At 42.3% G+C, this 15,065-nt stretch overlaps 1 protein-coding gene and 1 long non-coding RNA gene across 2 annotated transcripts in view; both read right to left on the reverse strand.

Annotated features, from left to right (window-relative positions):
- Positions 1-15,065, reverse strand: part of LOC142074791 (uncharacterized) — a 244,618-nt gene that overhangs the window by 50,121 nt on the left and 179,432 nt on the right. The gene's annotated exons all lie outside the window — the stretch shown is intronic.
- LOC142074657 (small conductance calcium-activated potassium channel protein 2-like) overlaps positions 11,470-15,065 on the reverse strand; it is a 136,960-nt gene continuing 133,364 nt past the window's right edge. The window contains exon 10 of the mRNA XM_075135417.1: positions 11,470-12,019. Coding sequence (XP_074991518.1) covers positions 11,735-12,019 — 285 coding nt within the window. The 3' untranslated portion in view covers positions 11,470-11,734. The remainder of the gene's footprint in view (positions 12,020-15,065) is intronic.

Below are 15,065 nucleotides of genomic sequence, written 5' to 3' on the forward strand. Positions count from 1 at the left end.
ACCGATGAAGGTGTGTTGCTTAGTTATAAGTGTTTAGGAGGTCACTACTGTGTTGTGGGTGGGAGTTTCTTCCATGAAAGCACACGTTTGGGGTGTCTGGTAGAGTGGAAATGAGGGAATGAGGAATCTTCAGTTTTGTTGTCAGGCTAAAGAGAACTGCACAGCTTATTTCCTATTGATTACCCAGCCTTCATGTTTTAAGGTCTTTAGATGGGTTGAGGCGACCTACCATAACAGTGAACATACATAGGAACATTGAAAAAATAGAATTGATTGCTAATATTGCATTGCATTGAGGAGTAATAAAAGCATCAGTAGTAAATGTGGGCTGAGAGCAGAATGTATACTTCTTTGTGTATATATAAGCATATATAGATGTACTTTAATATTTAGATAACCAGATTGCTCTGGTCTGAAAAATTACATTATAAGCTGGAGAGAATCTGAGATATCTTAGACACTGTGGACTCCAACTCCTAAGGAACGGCCAATGCCTTCTGAATAGTCCTGTAATGCATGCATGAAGACTACATTAGGAGTCTATGGGCAAAAATTCCTGGGTTTAGCTACATTAAAAAAATGTGTCCATTTGTTTCATGGAGGCTGGTGTGCTGATCCTGCAAAGGACATTACATTTTCAGGTGTCTGATGCCCACCCTCAGACTTAGAAACCACTGGATTTTGAGACAGAACTTTTTTTTAGTTTTGATTGCAGGGATCCATTCCTTTCCCCCCACCCCCCACCTGCCTCTGAAAGGTGGCATGTGCATTATTTCCTCACATCAGCCAGGAGATTTAATTAACAAATACCTACTAATATCATGACCTTGCAATGATCTCAATCTCTCTTCTGGCAGTACCTTATCATTGCATCTTCCAATTTCTTACTACATGCCTTAAATCTATAGTTATGAGTAAGAAGTAAGTGTACAAAAAGAACCTTGTGGAGACTTCTGAGCTAGACGTCCATTTTAGAATTCCCTGCAATTGTAGGGAAACCAGATTTTGTGACTCAAGAAGTGTTTCCTAGTTCTGTGTTCCCAAGAACAGTACAATAGCTAGCTAGATAGAAAGTTTTGGTAGACAGTAGTAGCTTTGGAAGTAAATAAAGTGCTTTAGCCGGGTTTCATAAAGTGGCGAGGCATGTGCGATTATGCAATCTGTCCCTTCTTCCCAGTTCCTCTTGAACCAGTTTGCTAATTTCAGCAAAATTTATATCAGTGGAGTAGAAGAGGAAAAGCAAACATTTTTACAAAACTTGTAGGACCTTAGCAGCTGTGGGAAGAGAGGATCTATTAAAGTTGATTCTTGTGGAAGAGCTGTGACATGACAACATCCATGCAAGAGCTGGATCCTCACACAAGGTCTGTTGGGCAGCCAGGTTTGTGGTCCCTCCACTCATGGGACTGCTTATCTGTGAGGTTTGGGGATCTATGTGGAGGGTGTTGAATAATGTGCTTAGAGAAAAGTGTTTTTGTGGATTGGTCTATTGGGCTTCTGTGGCAAGGTTTTGGTAGCAGGGGGGCTACAAAGGTGGCATCTGTGAGAAGATGCCAAAAGCTTCCCCCATGTCTGATAGAGCCAGTGCCAGCCGGCTTCAAGACGGACCCACCACTGGCCAAAGCTGAGCCAATCAGCAGCGGTGGTAGTGCCTCTGTGATAACATATTTAAGAAGGGGAAAAAACTGCTGCGCAACAGCAGCCGGAAGAGAGGAGGGAGAATATGTGAGAGAAACAACCCTGAAGACACCAAGATGAGTGATGAAGGAGGGGGAGGAGGTGCTCCAGGAGCCAGAGCAGAGATTCCCCTGCAGCCCGTGGTGAAGACCATGGTGAAGCAGGTTGTGCCCCTGCAGCCCATGGAGGTCCACGGTGGAGCAGATATCCACCCTGCAGCCTGTGGAGGACCCCACGCTGGAGCAGGTGGATGCGCCCAAAGGAGGCTGTGACCCCGTGGAGAGCCCACGCTGGAGCAGGCTCCTGGCAGGACCTGTGACCCCGTGGAGAGAGGACCCCATGCTGGAGCAGGTTTCCTGGCAGGACCTGTGACCCCATGGGGGACCCACGCTGGACCAGTCTGTTCCTGAAGGACTGCACCCCATGGGAGGGACCCCATGCTGGAGCGGTTCGTGAAGAACTGCAGCCTGTGGGAAGGACCCACGTTGAAGTTCATGGAGGACTGTCTCCCGTGGGAGGGACCCCATGCTGGAGCAGGGTTAGAGAGTGACGAGGAAGGAGCAGCAGAGTCAACGTGTGATGAACTGACCGCAACCCCCATTCCCTGTCCCCCTGCGCCGCTCACTGGGAGGAGGTAGAGAAGTTGGGAGCGAAGTTGAGCCTGGGAAGAAGGGAGGGGTGGGGGGAAGGTGTTTTAAGATTTGTTTTTATTTCTCATTATCCTACTCTGACTTGATTGGTAATAAATTAATTTCCCCAAGTCACGTCTGTTTTGCCCGTGACAGTAATTGGTGAGTGATCTCCCTGTCCTTATCTCGACCCACAAGCCTTTCATCGTATTTTTCTCCCCCTGTCCAGTTGATAGATAGTTGAGTGATAGAGCGGCTTGGTGGGCTCCTGGTGGCCAGCCAAGGTCAACCCACCACAGCATTGCTGGCACTTGTATCATTGAGCTACTCTGTGTCCAGTTCACTTCTAAATCCCACCAGAAACTGCTTTATTCTATTCAATATTACACTTGCAGAGTGTTGCCCGATACAAATGTTTAGACAGTCTCTGACTCCATAAAGAGGAAGGAGCAAAGCACTAAGTCTCCAGGGCTTCCTCCTATCCAGTAAAGCAAGAGAGAGATTGTCGGGAAATATGTACTTGATACTTTCTTATTATCTATGGTGATTTTAGCCCAGCCTTCCTGCTCTCTAGGGAAAAGCATCGTGTCACAGCTAGAATGAAGCTGACTGATATGCAGCCATTATAGCATGCACCTGGAAAGGGACTGGAGAAGAAATCTGCATGCCGGTTCTTGCTCTAGTAAGTATCTTTATATTCTAGTCATCTGAGCACATATAGAAAATGAGACAGCTGAACCAAATCCGCCTGCAGAAATGAAAAATCTTCCTTGCCTATGAGTGCCCTTATTACCCAGCTTCTGGGTTATTTATTTCAGCTGTTTTTTCCTCAAACAACCAGAGGAAACTTCTTGGGCAGAACAACTGAACTCCAAGTATATTAACAGGTGTGGGTTATGTACATCCACCCCTGAGGGGATAGAAATCTAATCTCAGGGAAAAGAGTAGTGTTTCCTATAGAGTAATTTGGATAGATAAACCTGTGACTCCTCTTTCTTGGGTGAGTTATCTACCAGAAATGGTACAGGCTACCAGGGCATGCAACTGAAATATGAATTTACTTGCCATCAAGATTTTTGACAGTCATCTTGCAAGTTACTTGGAGCAGTAATACATGTGCAGCTTCAGGGAAACTTCTGGCTCTGCTTAAATGATTTAGTGAGCAGTGGGAAATTGCTTCTTGATTCTTCAGAAGGCCAAAATCACCACCTCCCCTGCTGGACTCCTTTGTGCAGTTGCCTTGTACCTAGCCTTGGTGCTCTTCTTTTCTAGAAGTCTATTTTCTAAATATATCATCAACCCACTTTTCACTTCCCCACATGCTTCTGACATGGCTGCCACTCTATTCCTAGAATATGTTGGTATTTAATTCTATCATTCTATGAAATACTTGAGATACCTTGCAAAAGCAATGCATCCTCTTTTGGCAGGAAAAGGAATAAAGGTCAGGCATCAGATACCTTTCCTTAATCTTTGAGGTGAGTTTTATTATTTATTCCACAAAGCCAAGCTGTGGAGCAAGTATAAACTGAGGTAGTCCTGGGTAGCATTTTGTCTTGGAGATGATTTTTAGAGTTTTTCTGCTTGTTGTTCCCTTCTTGCTCTGGGATGGAAGCAGAGGGGAAAAAAAAAAACAACAGCTGCAATGGTCAAAACTCTTAGAACCAAAGATTAGCCTTGCTCAGCTCATGTATCATGCACTCAGTCAAACTGAGCCATGAATGTTCAAAAAACTATCAAACAATGTGTGAAGCAGTGCAAGGTTCTTTAGCTTCTTGCAGGGCAAATAGTGCAAGTCAACACAGCTAGAACTTCATAACCTGAATCGTGCATTCATATGCCACCAGCTAGTATCTGGCCATTTCATACACAAATAACAGGTGTTTTTTCCACCAACCTAGAAGGTTACAAAAGGCCTCTGCGTCTGACAATGTCTTTTTTGCATCCACTGAGCAAAGATCAAAGTGGGGGGAGGGGGAAGACAGCTTTTAAAAAAAGAGAGAGAGAGAGGAAGAGGGAGAAGGAGAGGGAGATTGACCTTTTTAATGCAGGGGAAAAAGAAGACAAATGTTAAACAGTTAAAAGCAAATATTTTCTATGGTAGCAGTCTAGCTGTCTGTAGTTTTATGTCTAATCCTCTTTGAGTATTATATGCTACAGATGGAGATCTTTGAGCAGGAAGCTGACTACCCTGACAGGTAAAGTGGATGGTCGCACTGATGAAGTCAGGACTGCGAACAGAGACTCTTGCACTGCCACCAGACACCAGATCATGTCTACATTGCCTGTAGAGAAGGTCTGTGTCTTCTCCATAGCAGGCTTGGGCATGGCCTTCAAAGGACAATTGAGATGTATCCATTGACCATTAATAGAGAGGTTCCAAACTGTGCCAGTTGAGGATCTAACCCTCTCTCTGTCCTATTTCTACCTCTCTGAAATTAGTTGCAAAACTTATTTGGAAAGCTTACCCACTACTTGACCATTTCTCTTCTGGTTTCCATTCTGCTGTTCTGAAAGTGCGCTTATTTCATGCTGCTGCATTACAGTAGTTGCTTCAAATTGAAAATAAATATAACAGACTCACTAAATATATTTTGTAGGCTGCAGAAAACAGGGTAGCAAGGCAGGAAATATAACCCTGAATCTTGAGCAAGACTGGGAAAGCAGTCTATTTCTATGTACAATTTTTAAGTTTCTTTTCATGCACTTGATAACTGAAATAAGTATGGCCTAACTTCCTACCACTGCACTACTGATACCTGAGTAGCTTTCTCTGCATGTAGGTTGTAACTAAAAAGGCTGAAAGAATGGAAACTCTTCCAGCTGTTCCTGCATTATCTTCCAAAGTAGTTTGGGAATTCGTGGGAAAGCTGCTTCTCTGAGGACCTGATCTGGGATGTGCTGAGCACCCAGTAGAAGATGTTAATAGTACCCACTGACCAGGTGAATTCAATGGGCATAGACATTTTTTGGCACTTCAATGGAAATGAACCTGCAATGATGCCAAGTCAGCTACCTAAAGTCAGTACACTACTCAAGGAATCCTGAGCCCAACAGCAAGAAGTGCTTTAAAAAAGTTTTGAAAGCACTAATAATGCAGTAAGTTTGATTCACAGTTATTAGTCAAACTTGCTTAAAGCTCTGTCTCAAAGGAAGCTAATGAAGCTAGATGGCTTACTAGCACATTTCAGCATTGGGACTGTATTCTGAACTCGTGTGTGTGGGAGTGTATCCATAGGTCTTTTGTCTCATCATCCCGTAGCACAAGTCAGAATCTGAACTCCCATGAACAAAGATATCAATAAGTGCTAAGGAACATCAGACAAAAATCAATGTCTATCTTAATACAAGACACACACTTTTTTTGTTGTTTGTTTCTTCTTTTCTTTTCTTTTCTTTTCTTTTCTTTTCTTTTCTTTTCTTTTCTTTTCTTTTCTTTTCTTTTCAGGGAGTAGGGTTTACTGTTTAACCACTTAGAAGCTGAGCTCCTAAATCTTACCGGCCAGCCAGAAAACCTTAGTAAGGCTTGTTCCCCTTGAATCATGATAACTGGTGCTAGCAGAGTGCTGTTGGTTTTGATCTTGAAAGTGGGCAGTTTTCTGAGAAGGTCCTGCAGAGTAGCACAGCTTTGTACCTTCCTTACAGTAGAGCAGCAGACCCTGCCTCTGTTTTCCTTGCAGCAATGGCACAGACCTGTCAAAATGAATGCTGTCTTATCATGCTTGAGATGTGATAGGAAAAACATTTTTCTTTTAGGTCCATAAGTTCATTTGAGAAATATAGTGATATCTCTGGACAGAAGAATGGTTGGAGTCATAATAACTCCCAGGTTATGTGCACCGCTGCCTTGTTGAGGTGATGTCTAGGGGTCCATGACCTCTCTCAGGTTGGATCTTGCTATCTGTTCTCTCTTGTTATGCGTGCTAGGCCACATGCCTCTCAGGTGCCCTGGGGCTATCTTGCCCTTCAGATCTGTACTGGTGGCTCTGTCCCAGGGACACTGACAGAGGTAGCCCTGGATCCCAGTGCTCAGAAGCTGATGGAGGAAAACACGTAGTGCAAAGGGCTGAGGGTGGGCAAGATGGAGTGTAGGTGGCATATACGGTTAGAGACCTTTTAACCAAAGCCTATATGTTGGTGTGTGCATGTTTTGCAATGATGCTTTCAGTGATTGGCCTTTGAAATCATAACTTCTGCTGAGTGATGTTTATGAAATTAAAGTTTTGGAGCTTTGATGATAGCTAATGTAACGTTATCCTATGTATTGGGTCTGGCTGGGATGAATTTATGAAGTTAACTTTCTTCATAGAAGCCCATATGGTGCTGCTCTTTGCATTTGTGGCTAAAAGTGTTTTAGCTGTTGCTGAACAGTGCTTGCACAATGTCAAGGCTTTCTCTCCCCATCCACAAAGGCCAGTAGGCTGGGGGTGGGCAAGAGGTTGGGAGGGGACATAGCCAAGACAGCTGACCCAAACTGATCAAAGTGATATTCCATACCATATAACATCATGCTCAGCAATAAAAGCTCAAGGAAAGGAGGAGGAAGGGAGTACATTCGTGGTTAGGATGTTTGTCTTCCCAAGCAACTGTTGTGCGTGCTGAGGCCCTGCTTACCAGGAAGTGGCTGGACACCTGCCTGACAGTGGGAAGTAGTGAATGAATTCTTCTTTTTGCTTTGCTTGTGCATGTAGCTTTTGCTTTCCCTATCACACTGTCATTATCTCAATCCACATGTCTTTTTGCCTTCCTTCTATTTTTCTCCCAATCCCCTGGGAGAGGGGAGTGAGCAAGAGGCAGGGTGGATGTTTGGCTGCTGGCCTGGGTCAGCCCACCACACCCTGTATGCCACAAGTGTTTGAAACTGCAGGTTAAATTTAGGGGCGATTCTTAAGATTTTTTTCTTATACACACATGTGAAGTTCATGTGCTGACCATGTTTCCATAGACCTTTCTAACTTCTCATAAATGAATCTGGATTCTCACTCACTTTGGAGTGTTAGAGTACTGCCACACTTCATTTTGGGCAGACTTTTGCTACTCAGAACATTGTAAAGGTTTTTTAAAGGACATTTTCAAGAGTCCAAAACAGCTCCTGAGGTAGGGTTTTTTTTTAATTTTTTGTTTTGAGAGCACTTGAAACCTCATCTCTGGCAATTTTTCTGGAGGCTAGATGCCTGGCAAGATTGGCTTTTGAGATGTTAATCTACCACAAGCTCTTTCATGTTTTCTCCTTCTTTCTACTATAGATTTTTAGTTCTTTTTTAAAAAAAATCATTTCATTTTTGTGTGATGAGCAGCCCTCGCACTTTCGTAATAGTTTGACAACTTTCTCTGTATAAGGTGATGGATACTATTAAACACAAACAGTGCATCCCTATTTCCTTAAGCCCTGATTGACCAATGTAGGTTAATTTTATCATTATGCATACATAGAGTTCAACATACATAAATGGTTGGCTCTGAATGTGTATAAGCTCCACCTCAGGACTGTACTAATATGGCAGTGCTCTTCCTGGGCTACATCTGGCGTGTATCTAGGTAGTCAGGACTCTTGGTGGAGGAAATTTGTTACCGTTTCTACCTGAGCATGTAGATATGCTCCTAGGGACTAGGTTTTTAAAAGTGAGACACTACAGTGTTAGCTCTTTCCTCCATTTCCCTCTTTAAGTGGTGAGAAACATCCAAATAATAATTATTTTGAGAAGGGTGGAGTAGAAAGGCTAAAGGAGGTGCTTGCTTTTTTTTTATTCTGACTTTTTTAAAAAAAAGAAGAAACAATATGAGCTACAACAACTTTGATAAATGGAGAGAACAAACTTACTAATTAGAAAATATTCTTTCTGAAGATAAAACTTATTGAGAATTTTTCATAACTTAATGAGGGGAAAAGAGCTTTCAGGCAATTTGCATTTGTAGAACTGATATGGGTAATAGGTTTTATTCTAGATATTAGGCACTCATATTTAAACCATTTATTCTTTTATGCTTAAATATTGTTCTAGTATCTACTGCATCCCTTTGAATGTCCATGTATGATCTGACATGGAAAGAGTCTTAAAAACTGAACAGCAGTAAAACAATATGCCTATCCCCTATCTTTGACCTCTAATGATGACAGTGATTCAGAGCACCCAGTCTAGGTAGCCAAAAGTTTTAAATAGCTCATCAAGACATGTATGGGCTTCCAGAAGGTGTTCAGAGCTCCTAAGCTGGATCTTTAACTTTTAGATAATGAAGCTCCTTTTGCATCAATGCCAACTTTATGGAGCTGTGGGAGGTAAAGAAAAGCTTTTGCTCAGGTCTATCTGGGAAGATCTGCAGACTTACAATAGATACTGATTTGCAGAATAAAGATCTGCAGAGCATTTTGCAAGCATATTATGCTGTGAACATATTATTCTGATCCTGCAAAGACTTAAATATAACTTAAAAATACTATTTAAATTAATGTACTTAGTTTTAAGCATGGTGAATGGGCCTGTTTGTGATATTATGTTTAAGTCTTTACAGGCAAGATACCTTTGCTAAGAGTCATTAAAAATGCAGGGATTAGCAACAAGACTCCAAAGTAACTGATAAAAGGAATCAGTATCTGGAATGCAGTGAAAAGGAGAAGTTCAGGAACAAGTGAAAGCTGAATTTTCCAATCAGTGAGACTAAATTGAAGTATGCATGAGGCTTTTCAATTTGTAATACAGTAAATATGCCATGTGCTTCTTGTGAGAGATACCTTGTTATTTGTAAACAATCATTCAAAGAAAAATCTATATTCAGTTACAGAAGCAGTTTTGAAGATCTGCCATAATGCTACTTTCTCCTTTTGGTGACCTAATATACTGACCACTGTGAAGAAGCTTATGTTTTGGAAATAAAAATTCAGTAAAGGAATTTGTGGTACAAGATTCAAACAAGGAAAGATAAAAAGGAATTTTGTATCAGGAGTAAGAAAATTAAACCCATAGTACTTTGTGCCTTCCTCAATATAAGTTTATATCCATCTTTTCTTGGACTGGATTCACATGCAGAAGTACTTTTCAAAACCAGGTATTAGAAGGAAAGAATTATCAGAATTATACAGATAAAATATCTGTAGGGAACTTTACAGTAAATTAAGAAATTGAACCAGAGTATTCAATGGTGTCATCATTTGTTGTTTGCTTTAAAAAAAAAAGGAATACAAAAGAATTTTGCAGACTATTATAAAATCTTGTTGATGTGAATAGTCCCATTACATCTAACACCCCTGCTTGCATAAAGCTACAGAAAAAATTTTTTACTTTCAGGCTCCTGAGTCCTACTGTGTAACAGAGAATTGAGAGGTGAAAGACGACAGTTGCTCTTTCACAGCAGGATAAACCAGCTCAATACTTGTAGTCAGATCTTAACTCAGAGTTAATTGTCACACATTGGCAAGAATTTTCAATATGGAACTATAGTTCTTTAAAAAAAGTTATACAATCTAGTGGAGGAAAAATTAAAAAAAACCAACTTACAAATATAAAAAAGATTATGTTTTGTAAGCAAGAAAAGAGCTAGTTCATGCTGGCAAGACAAAAAGCAACGCATTTAAGCTACAAAAGGGTATTTCACATTCAGTAACAAGAAAAATATTTGAAATTATACATGAAAAATGGGAGAATGGAAAAATGAAAATCTTCAAGAAAAAAATTCTGATACTTAGCTATTAAATCCCAATATTATTAATCAATACATCTGTCCTGGTTTCAGCTGGGATAGAGTTAAATTTCTTCCTAGTGCTGTGTTTTGGATTTAGGATGAGAAGAATGTTGATAACACACTGATGTTTTTAGTTGTTGCTAAGTAGTGCTTACACAAAATCAAGGATGTTTCAGCTTCCCATGCTCTGCCAGGTGACAAGAAGGTGGGAGGGAGCATAGCCAGGATAGCTAGCCCAGCTGGCCAACGGGGTATTCCATACCATGTGACATCATGCTCAGTATATAAATAAGAGGCGTGGTCCAGGAAGTAGCGATCGCTGTTTGGGCATTGCTCGGCGGGTGGTGAGCAATTGCATTGTGCATCACTCATTTTGTATATTCTATCATTATTGTTGTTATTATTATGATGATTATTATTGTTTTCCCTTCCTTTTCTGGTCTACTAAACTGTCTTTATCTCAATCCACGAATTTTACTTTTTTTTTCCGATTCTCTCCCCCATCCCACTGTGGGGGGTGGGGCGGAGTGAGCGAGCGGCTGTGTGGTGTTTGGCTGCCTGCCGGGTTAAACCACAACAATTAAATTGGCAGGTTAAATCCTGCCAATAGTGTAAATGAGATGGTCTCATGACCTTTTAAAAATCTCATCTAGCTGACGACTGAGCTAGCACAACAGTAGCACTATATCCTATCCGTCTTTTCCTTTGGTAACTCAAAAGAGATGAACTTCACAAAAACAAAAGCAGAACTGTAAATACTGTGCATAGGTCTTATTATTTCCAGTCACATAATACCACCATCTATAAAGAAAGCACTCCCAAGGCATGCAACCATGCTGCTCATCTAGTGGGGGGAAATACTGTGAAGTCATCATCTTTCCCAAGGACAGAAAAGGTATTGGAGAAACTCTCGAGCTTTTTATAACCAAGCAATGCCTATGGATGTAACTTATGTTCATCAGTTAGTTATATACTTTATACCAAAAAGGCAAAGCCTTTATTATAAATAGGCCTAAAGTGCATGCTGGTTTTCAGATTATGAAAGGTAACGTATTTGGTTTGTGGAATTTTGGGTGTTTGGGAGAACAGCTCTTCTGTCTTGCCTAGCATGTCTCTGTTCTGACTTTCTGCATTACTGTGTTTCTGATTTCTAGGGTAAATTATATTTTTAATTAATCACTTCAGAAATTGAAGCTGTCAGTGACCTTTTAAAATGACTATACATACACAGCACATTGTTAGATGAACATTGATTTTTTTATTTTTGTTTTGATTTTTATTTTTCCCCCCTCCAGTGCAAAGTTTAGAGAATGAGTTTTCATACTGAGAGGATAATTACGCTTGAATTTTGTTTCTTAAAGTTTTAGAATTAAGCCTTTTGATCATGAGCTTTTTTTAACTGTTCAAGTCCAAGTAACCAAGCAAATATGTGCAGAAATTAACCTTTTTATTATTATTATATACTGTAGTAATAAAGTTTGTTTGAAGTGCATGAATAAAAAGTTAGTGAAATTACAGGAGGAACAATCTAATATAGCAATAAGAAGTGCATTCACTGTGCATCTGAGAGGAGGCGGGGGGAACAGTTTTCATTCATTTTGGCCTTAAATGTTGTGTCCAGGTTTCCAGGATTCCGACATCAGAACCCAGATAACACTGATTAGAACCATAGGGCTTTACAATAAAAGCTAAAATATTGACCATATGATGGCAAAAAGTCTTTTTTTTTTTTGTGGTTAACTTATTCTCTTCTAGCTACTCTCTGATGAAGTTGGTGGTGCTGTGGAGGAGGATCTCCTTCTTCTTGACAAAGACCATGATCGCTCAGCACTGTAGGCAACATGTTTATAACGTTGTATCTGAGCCTCGAGGAGATCCCTCTGTTGTTGGCTGATTGTCTGGCTAATCAGTCCAGGGAGAGCTTGAATGCTACCAATTAAAGTTTCCAGTTTAGTTTCCAGAGTAACAATTCTCTTCTCAAAATCTTCACTTCTTTCATTTAAGTCAGAAATCATGTCATACATGATGTTTTGAGTCTGAAAGTAGAAGGTTGTAAAAAAGGTTTAGAGAGATCTTACAGATATTGTAACATGCAGTGCAACTCTATGAGGGTTCTTAAATGCTTTTGCATTTCACAAAAAGAAGATATGAGTATTCTAACAAGATCTAGTCTTGTGAAATAATTTTACTTGCAGATGCATGACATACTCCCTACTGGTGCTAAATGTATTGAGCAGAAATGTAACACTGATATTTTGAGTAGCATTTTAAATGTCAAACTCTTATTGAATTCGACAAAACACCAGACCTTTTTAGAAGTGTAGATGCTTAGAAATGCACCATCATAAGATTTGTGAACAGAATTAGTTGTGTAAGTCACGAGGAGACCAAAGGTTCCAAAGCACAGTGATGCGCCCTTCACTTTTCTCTATTTCCTCTGATTTTTAAACACCTTCGTACTTTTAAAAAGAAAACAATTTGCTTGTTTTCTCCTTAAACTGTGCTTGAACCTGTTGTAATAAGAGTAGTTGGGTGGATTGTTTTTGAAATGTAGAGCAAGGAGTAAAAACTCAAGTATGCGCTCCTCTACTTCTACCTTCCCCTATCTATCTGTCCTCTACAAAATGGTGTTTGGTATCAGAAAGTCTATGGGGTAAACTTTAAAATGTCATAATGCTTAGTACAAATGGAAGCTGAAGTATGTTATTTCATAAAGTCTGCCACTTTCTATTTGACTTCCATTTGTTTCTCTTGCAATTCATGCAGGGAAATTACTAAAACTAATGACTGAATTTCTCCCTCTTGTAGATTGAGACTTCAGATTAGACATAACCTAAATTTAAAATAACTGGTCATAATTCAGTAGATAAACTGGCTGAAGTTTATAATCCATTATAAAGGAATGAAAAATTAATTGAATCACTACCTGAAGTGCAAAGCACAGAAGTATCAGAGAAGTGTCTATAATGCATTTTCTCTGCCCTGTTTCAAGATCATAGAATCATAGAATCATTAAGGTTGGAAAAGACCTCTAAGATCATCGTGTCCAACCGTCAACCCAACACCACCATGCCCACTACACCATGTCCCTAAGGGCCTCATCTACACCTCTTTTAAATACCTCCAGGGATGGTGACTCCACCACTTCCCTGGGCAGCCTGTTCCAAGGCCTGACCACTCTTTCAGTAAAGAAATTTCTCCTAATGTTCAATCTAAACCTCCCTTGGCGCAACTTGAGGCCATTTCCTCTTGTCCTATCGCTAGTTACTTGGCAGAAGAGACCAACACCCACCTCGCTACAACCTCCTTTCAGGTAGTTGTAGAGCGCGATGAGGTCTCCCCTCAGCCTCCTCTTCTCCAGGCTAAACAACCCCACTTCCCTCAGCCGCTCCTCATAAGGCTTGTGCTCCAGGCCCTTCACCAGCTTCGTTGTCCTTCTCTGGACACGCTCAAGCACCTCCATGTCCTTCTTGTAGTGAGGGGCCCAAAACTGAACACAGTATTCGAGATGCGGCCTCACCAGTGCCGAGTACAGGGGCACGATCACCTCCCTACTCCTGCTGGCCACACTATTTCTGATACAGGCCAGGATGCCGTTGGCCTTCTTGGCCACCTGAGCACACTGCCGGCTCATGTTCAGCCGGCTGTCAATCAGCACCCCCAGGTCCTTTTCCTCTGGGCAGCTTTCCAGCCACTCTTCCCCAAGCCTGTAGCGTTGCCTGGGGTTGTTGTGGCCGAAGTGCAGGACCCGGCACTTGGCCTTGTTGAACCTCATACAGTTGGCCTCGGCCCATCGATCCAGCCTGTCCAGGTCCCTCTGCAGAGCCTTCCTACCCTCGAGCAGATCAACACTCCCGCCCAACTTGGTGTCGTCTGCAAACTTACTGAGGGAGCACTCGATCCCCTCGTCCAGATCATTGATGAAGATATTGAACAGGACCGGCCCCAGTACTGAGCCCTGGGGAACACCGCTCGTGACCGGCCGCCAACTGGATTTAACTCCGTTCACCACAACTCTCTGGGCTCGGCCGTCCAGCCAGTTTTTTACCCAGCGAAGAGTGTACCTGTCTAGGCCGTGAGCCGCCAGCTTCTCTAGGAGAATGCTGTGGGAGACAGTGTCAAAGGCCTTACTGAAGTCCAAGTAGACCACATCCACTGCCTTTCCCTCATCCACTAGGCGGGTCACCTGGTCATAGAAGGAGATCAGGTTGGTCAAGCAGGACCTGCCTTCCATGAACCCGTGCTGGCTGGGCCTGATCCCCTGGTTGTCCCGGACATGGCTCGTGATCACCCTCAAAACCAACCGCTCCATGATCTTCCCCGGCACCGAGGTCAGGCTGACCGGTCTGTAGTTCCCCGGATCCTCCCTCCGGCCCTTCTTGTAGATGGGAGTCACATTGGCGAGCCTCCAATCGTCCGGGACCTCCCCTGGTAACCAGGACTGCTCGTAAATGATGGAGAGCGGCTCGGCAAGCTCCTCCGCCAGCTCCCTCAGTACCCTCGGGTGGATCCCATCCGGCCCCATAGACTTGTGAACGTCCAGGTGGCGTAGCAGGTCATTAACTTCATCCTCTTGAATTATGGGGGGTTTATCCTGCTCGTCGTCCCTGTCTTCCAGCTCAGGGGGCTGAGTACCCTGAGGATAACCACTCTGACTACTAAAGACTGAGGCAAAGAAGGCGTTGAGTACCTCAGCCTTTTCCTCGTCCTTGGTGGCAACGTTCCCCCCCGCATCCAATAGAGGATGGAGATTCTCCTTGGCTCTCCTTTTGTCATTAACATACTTGTAAAAGCATTTTTTGTTGTCTCTCACGACAGTGGCCAGGTTGAGTTCTAGCCGGGCTTTTGCCTTTCTAATTTCCTCTCTGCACGACCTAACGCGATCCCTGTACTCTTCCTGAGTTGCCTGACCCTTCCTCCACAAGTGATAAACTCTCCTTTTTTCCCTGAGTCCCAGCCAGAGCTCCCCGTTCAGCCAGGCTGGTCGCCTTCCCCGCCCGTTCTTCTTTCGACACATGGGGACAGCCCGTTCCTGCGCCTTTAAGACTTCCTTCTTGAAGAACGTCCAGCCTTCCTGGACCC

The sequence above is a fragment of the Calonectris borealis genome, chromosome W, assembly GCF_964195595.1.
Source record: "Calonectris borealis chromosome W, bCalBor7.hap1.2, whole genome shotgun sequence".
Classification (NCBI taxonomy): Eukaryota; Metazoa; Chordata; class Aves; order Procellariiformes; family Procellariidae; genus Calonectris; species Calonectris borealis.